General features: G+C 55.1%; 1 protein-coding gene across 1 annotated transcript; it reads left to right on the forward strand.

Annotated features, from left to right (window-relative positions):
* The first annotated feature begins 1,401 nt into the window (after positions 1-1,401).
* EN1 (engrailed homeobox 1) lies at positions 1,402-4,630 on the forward strand. Its single transcript, XM_069861815.1, has 2 exons — positions 1,402-2,020; positions 4,314-4,630. The coding sequence occupies exons 1-2, from the start codon at positions 1,402-1,404 to the stop codon at positions 4,628-4,630; spliced, it is 936 nt and encodes a 311-aa protein (XP_069717916.1).
* Positions 4,631-15,001: the final 10,371 nt, after the last annotated feature.

The following is a 15,001-nucleotide window of genomic DNA, read 5'->3' on the forward strand; positions in this document are numbered from 1 at the left end:
CTGAGGGGTGAGGGGAAAGGAAAAAAAAAAAAATACCAGGCGGAAAAATAGAAGCGACAAACCGAACCCAAACAAACAAACATCAGAAAGCAGATGAAGAAACGCGATACGAATTCAGCCGCGAGCTGGCAGCTCATCTGCCTCGCATCCCGAAAAAAACCCCCAATCCCAATAAAGGAACGAACCAGACGAGCGGCTGCAGCCGTCAGCCGGCGGGGCTCCTGCCTTTATTGGGATTTAGTGTTATTATTTTCATTTTTTATTCCTTAAAAAAAGCCAAAATAAAAATAAACCAAACAAAAGTTTCTATTCCGGGCAACCCTGCCCGGCTCGCTCAAGGAAAACGGGAAGAAAAAGAGAATCCATAGATATTTTTAATTGGCGGGGGGGGGATTAATTATTGGGGGGCAATAGGAGAGCGGCCCGTGAGCGCATCCCCGAGCCTGCGGGAAGGCGGATTCCCGGCTGGAAGAAGCTGTCGGTGGCACAAGGGGAGGTGGAGGGGGGGGGTGTGTGTTGGGGGGGGGGGGGTGTGGGGGTGTGAAGCCCACGCCGCTCCACGCGTGTCGCCGCCGCCCGCCCCGTCGCGGCGCCGCCCGCCCCGTCCGGTCCCCCGCGCGCTCTTTATGGCGGCGGGCGGCTCCGCGCCCATTGGCGGCGGCGCGGGGGCGTCAGCGGCGGCCGCGGCGCCTCATTGGCCGGCGCCACGCGCGGGGCCGCCCCACGTGCTTCCGGTGCGAGAGAAAAAAGTGCGGCTGAGGGATTTTTTAGGGAGAGTTTGGTGCACGGACCGGAGCTGTCAGAGATTTGGCCTTTTTTTTTTTTTTAAAAAAAAAAAAAAAATTAAGGAGAAAAAAAAAAAGACAACCAGAAAAAAAAAAAGGGAGGAAAAAAAATTTTATTTTATATTTTTTTTTTAAAAAAAGAAATAATAATAAAGCGGTCCGGGCGGCGTGGAGCAGCAGGCTGGCGGGGAAGGGCTCCGGGCAGAGCCGAGCGTGACCGCGGAGAGGAGATGGGCTTTGGGGGGCGGGATTGATTGGTTTTTTTGGGGGGTGCCGCGCTGTGGCCGCGCACCTTTTTGGGGTTTTCTTGGATTTTTTTTTTTTGATGGAACTATAAGAAGAGGGAAAGAAGCCCTCGAGTGTCTCCTCGGTTTTGGATCCGTGTGAGGGAGAGAAAAAAAAATTCTCAGCTCCGACCCAACAAGTGGATTTTATTTTTTTTTTTCTTCCTTTTTTTTTCTCTCTCTCTCTTTTTTTTTTTGTTTTTTTTAAATTTTTTTCCTCCCCCCTTTTCCACCCCGCCGCCCACCGGCAAAGTGGGGCGGGCGTGAAAGCGGGTGGGTCGGGGGGGGGTGGGGGCCCGAAGAGCCAGCGATCTCCGTGGCGGGGGCCGAGCATGGAAGAGCCGCCGGAGGGGCCCGGCCCGGCGAGCGGCGGCGGCAGCGACGGCGACAGCGCCCCGGTGTCCCCCAGCCCCGCGCCCCCCGCCTCCCCCGCCGCGCCCTGCCCCCCGGCCCTGCCCCGCCGCCGCCCCCCGCCGCCGCCGCCCCCCCCGCACCGCACCACCAACTTTTTCATCGACAACATCCTCAGGCCGGACTTCGGCTGCAAGAAGGAGCCCCCCGCGCCGGCGAGCGGCGGGGGAGGCGGCGGGGAGCAGCGGGACGGCGAGCGGGGCCAGAGCTCAGGTAGAGAAAACGTCAACCCGCTGCTGGCCCGGCCGCCCGACCCGCCCTCCTCCCTCCTGTGCCCGGACTCGAACCGGCGGCCCGACGGCTCCGCGCCGCCCGCGCCCGCCGCCGCCGCCAAAGCCAACCCGGCCGCGGCCGCTGCGGCGGCGTCGGGGCCCGCCAAGCCCCCCTCCGACGGGGCCAAGTACGGCGAGCACGGCAGCCCCGCCATCCTCCTCATGGGCTCTAATCACGGAGGACCCGTTCTAAAGCCCGACTCGCAACAGCCGCTCGTGTGGCCTGCCTGGGTCTACTGCACTAGGTATTCAGACAGACCGTCCTCGGGTAAGGAACCGCGGCGCAGCCGGGAGCTGTTACCGCCCCGGCGAGGTCGCCCCCCCCCCCCCTTCCCCTTTTTCCCTTTCCTCTCTTCCCCGCGTTGCTTCGCCTCCCGGCCTGATGAGAACCTCGCGTGGGGAGGCGGGTGTGTGTGCGTGTGTCTGGGTCACCCGGGGCGAGAGGAAACGCGTGTGTTCGCCTTCCCCCCCTCCCTCCCTTCCTCCTCCGTGTCTCCCAAACGTTAATCCGGAGCCGGGCCCCGCGGTGCGGAGAGACACCCCCTCCCCCCCGCCTTTTCAGCGCCCCCCTCTTTGCGCAGCCCCGGATCGGCTGCTCCCTGCTTTGGGAGCCGCTTCTCCTCTTAGTTTACGTATTTTTATTTTTTTTTCCGCTGGGTGCTGCTGGCCTTTTGAAAGGGGACGGGGTGGGGGTGGGGGGGAACACGGCACGCAGCCCGAGCCACACGCTGAGCGGCTGCTGGAGGTGCGGGGAGGGGGAATGTGGTTTTTTGGATGGTTCTTTTTTTAGGGAGAGGGTGCCTGCGGGGGCCTCCGCAGCCAGGCAGAGCCAGGCAGGCTCTTAGGCCGCGCTTTGCCGCTGGAGCCGCTTCTCCCCGCTGTGCTTTGGCTCTCGAGTGCCTTTTTTTCTTTTTTTTTTTTTTTTTCCCGGTCCCTTTCACGCTCTTCACCCCCACCCGGCGACCCCGGCGGCCCCTTGTTCTGTCACCGTTAGTTTCTATTTGTTTTTATCGCTATCTGTCGGAAAGAAGCGGAGGGCGAGGAGAGAGGGTCCCCCCAGCGCGACACCCCAGCCCAGCAGCGGGGGATCCGCGGGATTTGGGGGGGGGGGGGGGTCGGGGTGTCTCCTTCGCTCCCGGGAGCCCCGGGGCCGCTGCGGGATGCGGGGGAGGCTCCGCTCCGCCCGGCCCGGGCCGCTCCCCGCCGGGGCTCTAGCGGCCGAGCCGTCTCCATCCCCCGTTATTGACACGTCCAGCGACTTGAAACTCAGAAAAGCCGCTTTGATTGACTCGGGTGATTGATGGAGTGATAGAGCTGTCAGACGGCGCGGGCCTCGCTCCCGGCCGGCTCGGACACGGCAGTTTTCCTACCGTTTCCCGGAGCCGCCGTGCGCCAGGCGTTTTGCACTTGCGCCTTTATTTTCTTTCCTCTTCTTCTTTTTTTTTCCCCCCCTTTTTCCTTTCTTTTTTTTTCTTTTTTCTTTTCTTTTTTTTTTTTTTGTTTTTTTTCGGGCAGAGAATTATTTCTCCCTGTCCTCCCCGCAGCTCGCCCCTTCCCAGCAGGGAGAAGGGCGAGGGGATGCTGGCTCGGCCGCTCTCTTTGTTGTGCTCGGAGATGCCCGCCGGCCCCGGCCGCTTCTCCCGGCTCCGGGAACGAGCGGGTGGCGGCGGTCGGAGGCTCCGGAGCCCCGCAGCAAAGTGCCGGGGCACAGGGATCCCCTCCCCGCTGCCCCGAGCCCCCCCCGAGCCCCGGAGCATCCCGGCGCTCCCAGTCCTCCTCCCCGCCGAGCTCGGGAATCCTCCCGTTCCCGGGGAAGGGATCCTCCGGCTTCGAGGAGCTTTCGGCCTACTCGGAGGCCTCTCCGGCTGCCGCCGGCGAGGGGCTGGGGGCTCCGGGCCGCCCGCCGAGCCCGGCAGCTGTCGGGGGATTTTCGCAGCTCCTTTTCTCCCGGGCTCCCTGCCTGCTCCGCTCCTCCCGGGCCGAGGGGCAGGCGGAGGACGGAGGGAGCCCCCCGGCCGGGCTGCTTTACCGGAGAGCTCCGCGGCGCTTCGCCCGGCCCCGCTCGGGGGGCGGCTGGGGGTCAGGGACGGAGCCGCGGGGGGGGGGGGTCGGGGGGTCCCCTGCGAGGATCGGCGGCCGGACAGCCCAGGGGACCCCGGCGGCGACAGAGAAGCCCCTCCCGGGGCCGGGCATGGAGAGGCCGGGGCAGCCCCCGGCGGGATGCGGCTCGGCGGAGCGGAGCCGCGGGGACCCTCGCCCCCCGCGCTGCGGGTCGCGGCCCCGGGCGGCGCGCAGGGAGCGCCGTTCGGCCCCGGGGGGGCGGGCGGAGCGGCGCCCCGACGTGTGTCGGCGGCGGGGGGCGAGCGGGGCGGCGGGGGGGGCGCGGGCCCAGTCTCCCCTCTCCTCCCGCGGGGCCGGGGTGGAGCGGGGGCGCCCGGCACCGGCACCAGCTCGCCCATCGGCCATTTGTTCCGGCGGGGCGGCTGTCGGTCGGTCGGTCGGTCTGTCGGTCGGTCGGCGGCGCGGCCCTGCCCAGCGGCGTGTGTGTGCCCTGCCCGCAGGCCCCCGCACCAGGAAGCTGAAGAAGAAGAAGACGGAGAAGGAGGACAAGCGGCCGCGGACGGCGTTCACGGCCGAGCAGCTGCAGCGGCTCAAGGCGGAGTTCCAGGCCAACCGGTACATCACGGAGCAGCGGCGGCAAAGCCTGGCCCAGGAGCTCAGCCTCAACGAGTCCCAGATCAAGATCTGGTTCCAGAACAAGCGAGCCAAGATCAAGAAAGCCACGGGCATCAAGAACGGGCTGGCGCTGCACCTCATGGCCCAGGGACTCTACAACCACTCCACCACCACCGTGCAGGACAAAGAGGAGAGCGAGTGAGAGCGAGTGAGGCGGCGGCAGCCCCAGCCCCGGCCGGGAGGCGGACAGGTGCTATTTAAAAGCAGATCTATTGTCTATCCATAGTATAAGGACTCCGATTAAGAAAAAAAAATATGAACGCTTAAAAAAAAAAAAAGTATCTCTATATAGCCAAACAGCATATGACCTTGTATATATTTAATTTCAGGTAAGAAATACGTGTAGCGATCTCTATTTGCTGGACAGTTTCTCTCTCCCCTTCTTTCTCTCTTCCCTTCTCTTTTGTTCGTTTGTTCGTTTTGTTTGCTTTCCTTTTTATTTTTTTCTCAATGTCCGTTGCTCTTGCTTTACAGTAAATGTCCGACTTTTCTGATATTTCGTTTGATCTTATTTTTGTGTGTGTGTGTGAGATTTTCTGTCTCTCTCTCTTTTTTTTTTCCCGAGGAAAAAAAATAATTAATACTGATCCACAGACTGCGAGACTGAACCCGCCGCTACAAGCCAAAGATTTTATTATGTTCAGAAATCTGTAGTCTGAAATAAAGTGTAGACTGTGTTCAGGATCCAGGCTGGCTGTAATTATTTGTTTTAGTGTATGTATGTATGTATGTTTGTGTGTATATATATACATAATTATAAAAATAAATATATATACACATACACAATACGCTGCCTTTATGGTGCCATTTCGGTGGCGTAATTAGGTTTTGTTTTCGAAGGATCAGAGCAGCAATTTTTAAAGCGCTCGTCCCCTGTTTAAAACCCTGTCCGAGACCTTCGATTTTATTTCATTTTTTATTTTTCTTTTCCTACTCTCTTGAAAAGATTTCATTCTCTTTGGCTGTTGCAGTCGTGCCTCGCCTCCCGCATCTCCCTTTTTAACAAGAAATAAAAAACACCTCGTAATAGTAATAATAATAATAATAATAATAATAATAATAATAATAATAATAATAATAATAATAATAATAATAATAACGTATCGCCAGCTCCTGCAGGAAAAATGCCTGAAACCGCCTGGACGTTCGGAGCTCCGGGATGCGCTGAGAAGGGATTTTCCTGACATCTCCTCGGCTCGCTTCGAGGCGGCTGCTCCCGTTCCGAGCCCCGAGAGCTCCCGAGAGCCCCGGAGCCACGGCCGCTCCCGGAGCGCTCCCTGCCCTCCGCTCCCGTTTGCGGGGCTCGGGCTCGCGTTCGCCCGTGTGCGTGGGAAGCGCGGGGTCGGGGCGGCCGGTGGCACAGCGGGACCCCCAGCCCGCAGCCCTCGCTCCGCTTCCACCGAGCCGCCCGGTGCCGGGGGCCGCTCTCTCCTCTCCCCGACGGGCTCGGGGGCTTCGTCCTCGGGGCTTTCTGGCCGGGGCCGCTCCCCGGAGCCTTTGCAGAGACCGGCCGGGCCCTACAACGGGGCTGTCGGCTTTTCCTCTCCTTTCTTTTTCATTTTAATTTTTATATATATATTTTTTTACATTTTTTTTCCCCTCTCTGAAGCCGCCGGAGCAGAGGGGGCACACGGACAGAGCTGGAGCGGGGGGAGCCCCTCTCCAGCCTCCACTGCGGAGGACGGGGCGATGCCCCGAAGGCTGGGGCAGCTCCCCCCGAGCCTGCCGCTCCCCCTCCTCCTCGCCCCGTGGAAGGCGTTGAGGGTTTTTTTTCCCGTCTATTCGAGGAGAAGGGCGGCGAGACGTGGCCTCTGCCATTTTTGTTTGCTCCTTAACTCTTCCTGCTCAGCGCTGCTGGGAGCTGTCACCGGCCGGGGATGGAGGCACAGGCCGGGGCTGCCCCCCCCGGCGAACCCTCCCTGCCCTCCGCACCCCCTGCCGGCGGGGCAGGACCCCCCCTCCACCCCATCCCACCCCGCCGCATCCCACCCCACCGCATCCCACCCTCCTCCACCGCATCCCAACCCATCCCCGCCCAGCCTTTCTCTGCCCGCCGAGGGCTCCGCTCCTCTCCGCAGGCCGAGGGGAGCCGGGGATACTCGGAAGACTTAAATAAATATTGTACAGCGCCATCTAAAGTTCTGCGTTTCTTTCTCCTTCTCCTCTTTTCGATGGGTTTGACGCATAAACTTAAACCTCCCGCACCACGGAAAAGGAGCCGTCCTTCCAGTTCCGAGCTGCAGCCCTCGGGGGGGGAAGCGGCCACCGAGACCCCGGCCCAGCAGGGCGGCTGCAGGGCTCGGGGGGCAAGTTCAGAGCACCCCTCGCCCCCCCTTCACTTGCAGAGGTCGAGTGGGATGCAGAGAGATCGCCTCCTCCATCCCCCAGCTCCAATTTCTCTGCCTTCCTCATATACCTGCCGCCCCGCACTCCCCTGGAGCTGTACAGGCGAAAAATGCCATTTCTGCTTAAAAATCGGGTAATGATCCTCCGAGGGAGCAGGGCACCGATCTGCCTTGATTTCCCCGCCCGTGGGACACGGTGATGCTGAGGTTGGCTTCCTACCGGCCCCCTCTCCCCCCCCACCGGGAGACCCCCGGGCCCGCTGCCTACCTGCAGCCGGGAACAGGCTCCGGGGCACGGGGGTTACCCGCAGGGCGAGGGGCTCTGGAGGAGGAGGAGGAGGAAGACGAGATGGTGATTCCTCAGCCGTGGGGTATCTGGCCAAACTCAGCTGAGCTGGACAAGTCCAGAATAAAGACGACGGGGAAAATACAGGGCAGATTAAGGGGAGGCTACAGGGGATTATTTAAATAAATCGGTCTTTTTAATGTAATTATGCTTTTAGGATTTCTCGGTGAGAACAGCTGAGCAGGGCGTGTGAGGGGACAGGTGCAGGGCTGCCCTCGTTGGCTCCATGAGGGACACGGGTGTCCCACGGGTGCCAGGAGCAGACAGCCCCGCGGGACACGCTCTCCAGCCGGCTGGTGAGGGGGCTTGGCCGTGCTCCCCACCTCCTCGGGGCTCCGAGCTGCGAGGAGCCGAGAGGTAAGAGCAGGAGCCGCATGGTCCTCCCCGTCGGAGAGGGACCAGGTGCGGTGCTGGGGGGCGGGGGACACGCACCGGAGCCCCCAGCTGGAGAGCGGGGGGATGGATGGGACCCGGAGGAGCAGGCACCCACAGGCCCAGGCGGAAAAGCCCTGGAGGAAAGGCAGTACCCCTCGCTTCTTCCTTGCCGTCGGAAATCAGGGTCGGCTCCCCTCCTCTCTGACTCTCGGGAGGGAGTAGCGCCTTTGTAGGATGTGAATCTCAGCCAAGCCCCAACAGGCACCCCCCCCTCCGCCACCCCCTCCTCCCTCCGCTTGTGGAAGGACGCTCCGACCCTCATTTCTCTCTCCAAAGCGCTCCCAGAGCCGGGTACAACAGCTTCCAGGACTCCGGCTCCGGCCCCTGCCCGGCGACCTGCTGCTTTGCATATGCAAATGAGGCGCGGGGACAAGGGACAAGGCCACACGTGGTCCCCCCCTTCCCCCCCGTCCGTCCCCTCGGGCCGGGGCGCGGATCCCGCTGCCTCCTGTCACGGAGCTTGTTCCTTTGTGCCGCCTTTCGAGGAATCAAAGCAGACACGGTTGTGACACGTAGCCCGGCGGGTCAGAGGTCAGATTTCACAATCCCAATTACAATGATTTCTAATGATGTTTATCTTGCGGGGCTCCGACGGCTGGGAGCTTTACAAGAAGGCTCCTCTCCCCTCCCCTCTGCTTGGAGGTGCGGGGGGCCCTCGCCACGGCTCCAGCCGCGGGGGACGCGCTGCCCCCGGGCACTGGGAACAGGGGGGCTGATCTGGAGGTGGGGGGTCCTCGGGGTTCCTGCCACGGTCCTGGGCTCCCTCCGCGCCCTCGGGGCCGCGCCAGAATTGAGCGAGTGAAAATCACAGTGGTTTACAGTGAATCCTACCAAGCATCTCTCCCTCCCCGTCGGGTAAGGTCCGAAGCAGCGCTAACAAGTGACTAAGCGGAGGTAGGAGTCCTGCTCGCCGAACAGGCGCTGTCGTTTGTCTGATCGCGGGTTGAGGGGGGGCTGTTCCCGTACCCCTGAGCTGCCCAGCCGTGTTCGACGGCAGCGGGCAGCTCCCCCCGCCTCCAGCGCTGCTCGGAGCACCCCCAACCCGGAGGGCTCCGGCTTCTTATCGGTGAAACTGGTTCTATTTAACTTTTATTCTGCCTTACAACAAATAAACGCAGAGAGGCGGTCAGATCAAAACACAACTCAAACGGTTCCCGAATAAATCTAAAACCTTTCGAGGGAAAAAAAAAAAAGAGCTTTGCGAAGGGCTGAAATTCGGAGGAAAAAAGTTATAAATTTTGAGTTTAAACCCAAGTAAGTGTACCTTTCCCTCCGTTTGGGAGCTGGACACGCAGCCCCGGCGCAGGGCTGGTTGCTGACAGCAGCGCGCAAGGTGCATCTTTATGCTCTACATCAAATGCCTTTGAAAGAGATTTAAAAGAGTGTATGTAAACTAGGTAACGGAGCTCTTTCTTCCGGTTGAGTAAGTCGGAGAACGAGACTTGGCTGGAAGGAGAAGTCCGGGATCTGATCTGTACTGCACCAGGTGAGCAACCCTTACATTAAAAAAAAAAAAAAAAAAAAGAGTTTGTTTGTTTGTTTTCGGGTACTTTGTCAGTAACGAGGATGCGAGTAAAACCTGTTAGCTGCCGGGGGAGGGGGTCGAAGGGGATCGGGACCCTTGGCGATACCGGGGCGGACCCGGGGCGCTCCCCCCTCTGCCCCCGGGCTCGGCTCGAGCAGGGAAGGAGCCGAGATGCGGGGGCACAGGCACATTTCTGGTCTTTTTTTTTAAAATTTTTTCCCCCCACTCTTTTTCATCCCTCGGTCGGGCTGCTCGGAGAACACGGGGGTCTCGGCAGGAGTAAAGGCGGCCCCGACGCACGAAGGATGCTGCTCCCCAGCATCCCCTCTGCCCGGCGGGGAGAGCCCCACCCGGTGTCCTGCGGAGCCCCAGGGATGGAGGAGGAGGAGGAGGAGGATGGAGAAGGAGAGGGGCAGGCAGCACCCCGGGCCGCCGGGCTCAGCGTGTCCCTCGGCACCGGCGGGGCACGGCAGCCTCCCCGCCGTCGGAGCTGCCCGGCCCGGGACCTGTTGGCGCTGATGGGGTGTGGGAAAGGGCTGTACCGGGCCGGGCTGGGCCGTACCGGGCCCCTCAGTGCCTCCCGCAGCCCCCGGTGTCGGCGGAGATGCTCGCCCCCTGCTCCCCTGAGTCTCGGTTTGCGAGGTCACGCTGCTCCCGGAGAAAACACCGAAGGGACGTGAGGACTGGTGGTAGAAATGGGGCACCTTCTTACCCTGAACCCCGTCTCGCCCCCTGCTGTGGGGACCCCGCGGGGGGGACAGCGATGCTCTCAGGTGTCCCCTAAGGACAACAGAGCCTTTAAGAAATAGGTGGAGGAGACCTATTAGGTCTAATAGGTGCAGGAGATGCACCTGCATGGCCTTGTCGGGGCCCAGGACCCAGCCTGGGGACAGCTTAAGCTGAAACCCAAAAAATCTGGAGTGAAGGGAGCCAATGAGGATTGTGCTCTGGTGGGTCCCCTCGGTTATGAAAAGATTGAAGAAGGCATGGGAAATAATATTAACTTTAGGATCAGTCCTGTTTTTTTTCTTCCAGAGAACAATGCTTGCCTTATCTCCCTCTGAATAAATAAATCATAATTGCCCGACAGTTGCCCGTTACAATAAACTTGACCAGATCTTCCAACAATTAGTTACGCGTTCTCTCTGCTCTGGTAAAAGTCTTGTTAAATGTGATGAATGTTAAAATAAGCTACCCTAGAACGTACTTTGCAAGATCTTTATTGGGAAAATACAAGTATTTAAGCCGCTTAAGGAGTCCAATCCATAATGGTAAAAGATAAGCCTAGAGATAGCAGTACATTTTCAGATACCAACTGAAATACTAATTGGATTATGCCTGTTTAATGCAGTTTGATGTTTTCCTCATGCTGGGAATTTATTTTACTTTTTTTAAAAATGCACACCCTTTGGTTTCAGGAACCAGGCACTGAGTCCAGCAGCAGTTTTGCTGCTGAGGGCTGTTAACTTGGTCCTTTCCACCAGCAGCTTCAGCAGCCTAAACTGTTGCCCAGGAGTATTGCACCTCAGATATTGAAGTGCTCTCCTCCTGCGGGGCTGCTGCAGCAGCACCTGGATCCCAGCTGGAAAGGTGCTTCCCATTAGACCAGCGAGAACATGCCGCTCATCAGTGCTTAGGAGACAACAGTCGGTGCTTTGGATGGAAGCGGGAGGCTTGATGTAAGGCTTGCTCCTGCTTCCCTATTAGAAGGTGGGGAAAAGAATTTTGAAGCCTCCTGACTCCAGCTCCTAATCCTCTTGGGGATGGTAGCGCTGCCCCCGAGAGCCCCGGGTCAACCCTGTAGTCAGGGACACCCATGGAAGCTGCCCCTAAGACATGGAACTGGAAGGCAAGAGGGAAGCAGAAGACTTGAGCACCAGCAGGGAAAAGGCCCCAAGAGCTGGCCCCAGGAGATATCTTTCTGGTTAGGAACTGGGGTAGATCTTACCATACTTGAGAACCTTGGATTTGTAAAATGATTAGTACCTTTTTATTGTTGTTGTTCCCCAAGACGGGCTGAATTTTTTCTTGGGATCTCCCCGTTCGTGTGTTCCTGGCTTATTGACCTGGCCATATCTATGTGATGGGTCTTAGGGTGGAAACTCTGATACTCCCTTGGGCAAAACAAGCAAGATCATCACTGAGGTCCCTACCTGTAGGTGCTGTGGATCAGGCCCTGGAGTGGACAGAGTGATTTCTGTTCATATTGGTGCAGAGCAGGGTGCTGAGAGTTTTTCTGGAGCTGGGTAAGCCTCCTGGGCCACCTCCACACCGGGAGACAGCACAAGGAAATTTCTTACATGTTTTCCAGCTACACTCATTGTACGGCGATGGATGTCTTGGTGCAGCCAAGGGTGCATATTTGTGCCACTCAGTCATCTCCTCCGGTCCATGCTACTGGAGGCTCCATGACTGGAAAAGCAAGTAGGGAATTCCACAGCGGAGGTTCACAGCTAGGAGCAAGAAGACAGGTAAATGTGAAAGCTGCAGTGCAGAGGTTTCATGGGCAGCCTTTAACTTCTATAGATCTTTTCACATGCATGGTCATACATTTAAGGTGGATTTCTGGATTAATTTAAGGCTGTTTGAGGCTCTCTCCCTTAAGTGAAAACACACGAGAGCCACGCTTTCTTGTGGAAATGAGCATCAATATGGATCTGTTTCTGCAGTGGTTTAACATGCAGTTGAGTTTACCCCAGAACATGTCTGTTATAGGATGCATCATATAAATATATATTGAGTAACATTTTTAGATACTGATCCATGTCCTCCATAGATAATAATACAAGCTGAGGTTATTACAGGTTCTGTGATGTAGCTGTTTCATATTTGACTTTTTAAAATATGTTCCACTCACTTGTAGACCACACAAGCTCTATCAAGGACACCTGGTATCTATTAGATAGTTTCAGTCCGTGGAACAAAGCTAAGCTGATATGCCTAGGAAAGTTGGGAGTTTTGCCATTTATTTCAGAGGTAGCAGGACGGGACTCAGGAGGCTGAACTGTAAAAACACAGCTCCATATGATTTTATTCAATTCTAGTCTGTCAGGAATAACACCCCACCAGCCAGAGGTCAGTGGAGTTGCGCTCTGCTAAGGTGCACGTAGGCAAGACTGCAAGCAGAGACAAGCCAAAGACGCATGTGGATTTTCCAACTTTCACCTGAGGTTTAAATTAAAAATGAGCATCACCCTAGCCTGAGCTACAACAATAGATTAGTGGCCTCAATATTGCTGTAGACAGAATACACCTTGGCAGAAATAACAGGCATGTAGCCGTGCCAGCAGAAAACAGAACGTTCCTCTGTGCCTTGCATACTGTACCTTTCTGAGCGTCCAGGTGCAGGTACAGTTGCAGCTAGCAGTGCCAAGCACTTAAACCTCCCACTTGAGTTCATTTCTAAGCGCTGAGCCTGGTGGGAATGCTGAGCTCCTGTGAACTGGCCAAGGTGCAGTGCAGGTGGTCGCAGGGCAGGGACAAGTTCTAACTTCACAGGGTGGTTAATAGCATAGATTAAACAGCTTTCCCCAAAAGAGTGAAACCCAGGGTGCTCTAGAAAGCTTCAGGATCCTGCAGACCCCCTATAATTCACTAACTCTTGACCACTGCCTGACATTCCTGTGTGCTTCCCTCGCTGCCCCCCAAATCCATCAGAGAACTGGTTTTGAAGGCAGTGTCCTAAATGGAGAGCTGGTCTAAAGTGATTTAGCTCTGCAGCTTTCATTGCTATGCAACAAGGTGAGTGAGACAGTGTGGGCTCCCTTCTCTTGTACGCTAGTTTACACCAGCTCTAGATAAATCCCTGCAGTGGTGAAGCTGAGTGGAGAGGAATCTGCAGCACCCAGCCCGTGCTCCTGCTTTTCAAGAAGGCTTATACTTCTGCTGTGGATTTTTGTACTTAGATATGCAATACTCAGTCAGTGGGTTTCACTACCCTGAGACTGAAAAGTTACTAGAAAGCTTCATTTAAAATTACAGATGCTTGTCACGCTTCAAGCTCTCATATATATCCAAGAAATTATTAAAAATTATTAACACACAAATGACATCATTATTGTTATTAATACATATTAGGGGCCAAATCCTGTCTCTGGTAGTTTTTAGGACTCCTTTATTTTGGCTCCTTCCTAAATCCAGTCTTATAGCAGTAGCAATTCTGAGAACCAAACTTTCCATTTCCCTATGTCTGGTAGAATCGTCCTTGAAGTCACTAGAAATTTTGTGTGTATGAGGTTGAAAGTGAATCAGTGCTTCAGGTTCTTTTCCCAAGCAATTCAAAAGAGTCTTAGAGTTTTATTTAATCTGGACAGAGTGCACTTGCAAGGAGAGTTCAAGTGCTAAAAAAAAATACAACTCTTCCCCATGCACAGAATGAAAGAAAATGGACTTAGACACAACTTCTTGAGTCATCTGGCCCAGCTCTTTGCATCACACAGAGTAAAGGTTGTGCTAATCCAGCCCTAAAGTTCTCTGTTCTTGTGCATCTCTGCTGCTGGTGCTTTAATCATCTCTATAGGCAGTTATGTTTGCACTGTACCACTGCAATTCTTTTTATGCTTCTATTTCTGCAAAGATTTTTTATTTAGAATAGGACACAGGAAATGTTTGTGTGTTAAATGAGTTTTCTAGTCAGTTAAATAATAAAAAAAATACAGTTGTGTAGGAATCTCAGTAACTCTTCAATATTTAGTCAAATAACAGAACTAACTTTGTATTAATTTTTGTGAGGGTTAAAGCAAGCATCTAATGGCAAATGTTTTAGAATGGTTTCTGAATAAAGACAAGTACTAGGATAGACCTGCACATCAAATTTGACAGAAATCCTTCTTTGGAGCTGTATTTTGGGCAAGAGAATATCAAATTAACCCAATTTGAGCTTGCGTAACAGTAATGAACTAATTACAAATTCACGTCATTTATTATTTGCCACAGAGTTCCTGAAATTATTATGTGACCATTTTAAATAGCCCTAAAAGGAAGAAAAGTCTCTAAAGCCAGAGATCAGAGCTGCACCAATTTTCATGAATCCACAGGTCCTGGGAGTACAAAGACCCAGCCAGAGGCAGCCCTAATTTAGAATAACTACAGCTCCTGCATTCCTGGCACACCACAACAGACAATAAATGGGGTCAGGTTTTGTCCGGTCCAGTCAGTCCTTGCTACTGTGCTGTGGGCTCAATGGTTTTCTTCACACGAATGCAGGACTGGACTCAATATGTGCCTGCTTTTTTTTTCCCCCTTTATCCTGACACTCCGTCCTCTCCTTCTCTTTTTAAATGTGTGTAGAAAGGAAAAGTTGCTCCACAGTTTTCAGGATCAGCCCCCCGGATTGGATCCTATGGAGCCTCTTTGCACGTTCTCAGCCATAAATACACCCAAAACACATTAAAGTTGCCGAGACCAGTGGGTTTGCAATATCACTGAAAGAGGCATTACAGGAGAAAAGTTCAGAATCTTGGGTCCTGATCCTGACCCCTTTGAACTTAACAGGAGCTGTTGCATAGGCTTCAGCAGGAGCAAGCTCGTGTGCTTTACGTGCAGAAGCATTAAACTTTAAAAGCAATCTGTTTAAAAGGCTGCATTGTTTCTTGCTTGTACTGATAGTTTCTCATGTAAAGTTCTATATATTCTTTCACAATAAATACATGAAATAGTTAATCCAATGTTATATTGTTTAGTAATATTTTACTTGCAAATGACCATCATTTCTTCTCTGCTCTGTTTGTTCTTCTGAATGTCTGTTTTATATGCTGGAAATGGAAGAGCTATTCTTTTAATGCCCATTTCTTTCTGATGATAATAGTTCTTCCTGGCAAATGCTGAGATTTGCAGCTAGTCTATATTTTCGATCAGTAAATA

The sequence above is a fragment of the Phaenicophaeus curvirostris genome, chromosome 7 (genome assembly GCF_032191515.1).
Source record: "Phaenicophaeus curvirostris isolate KB17595 chromosome 7, BPBGC_Pcur_1.0, whole genome shotgun sequence".
Classification (NCBI taxonomy): Eukaryota; Metazoa; Chordata; class Aves; order Cuculiformes; family Cuculidae; genus Phaenicophaeus; species Phaenicophaeus curvirostris.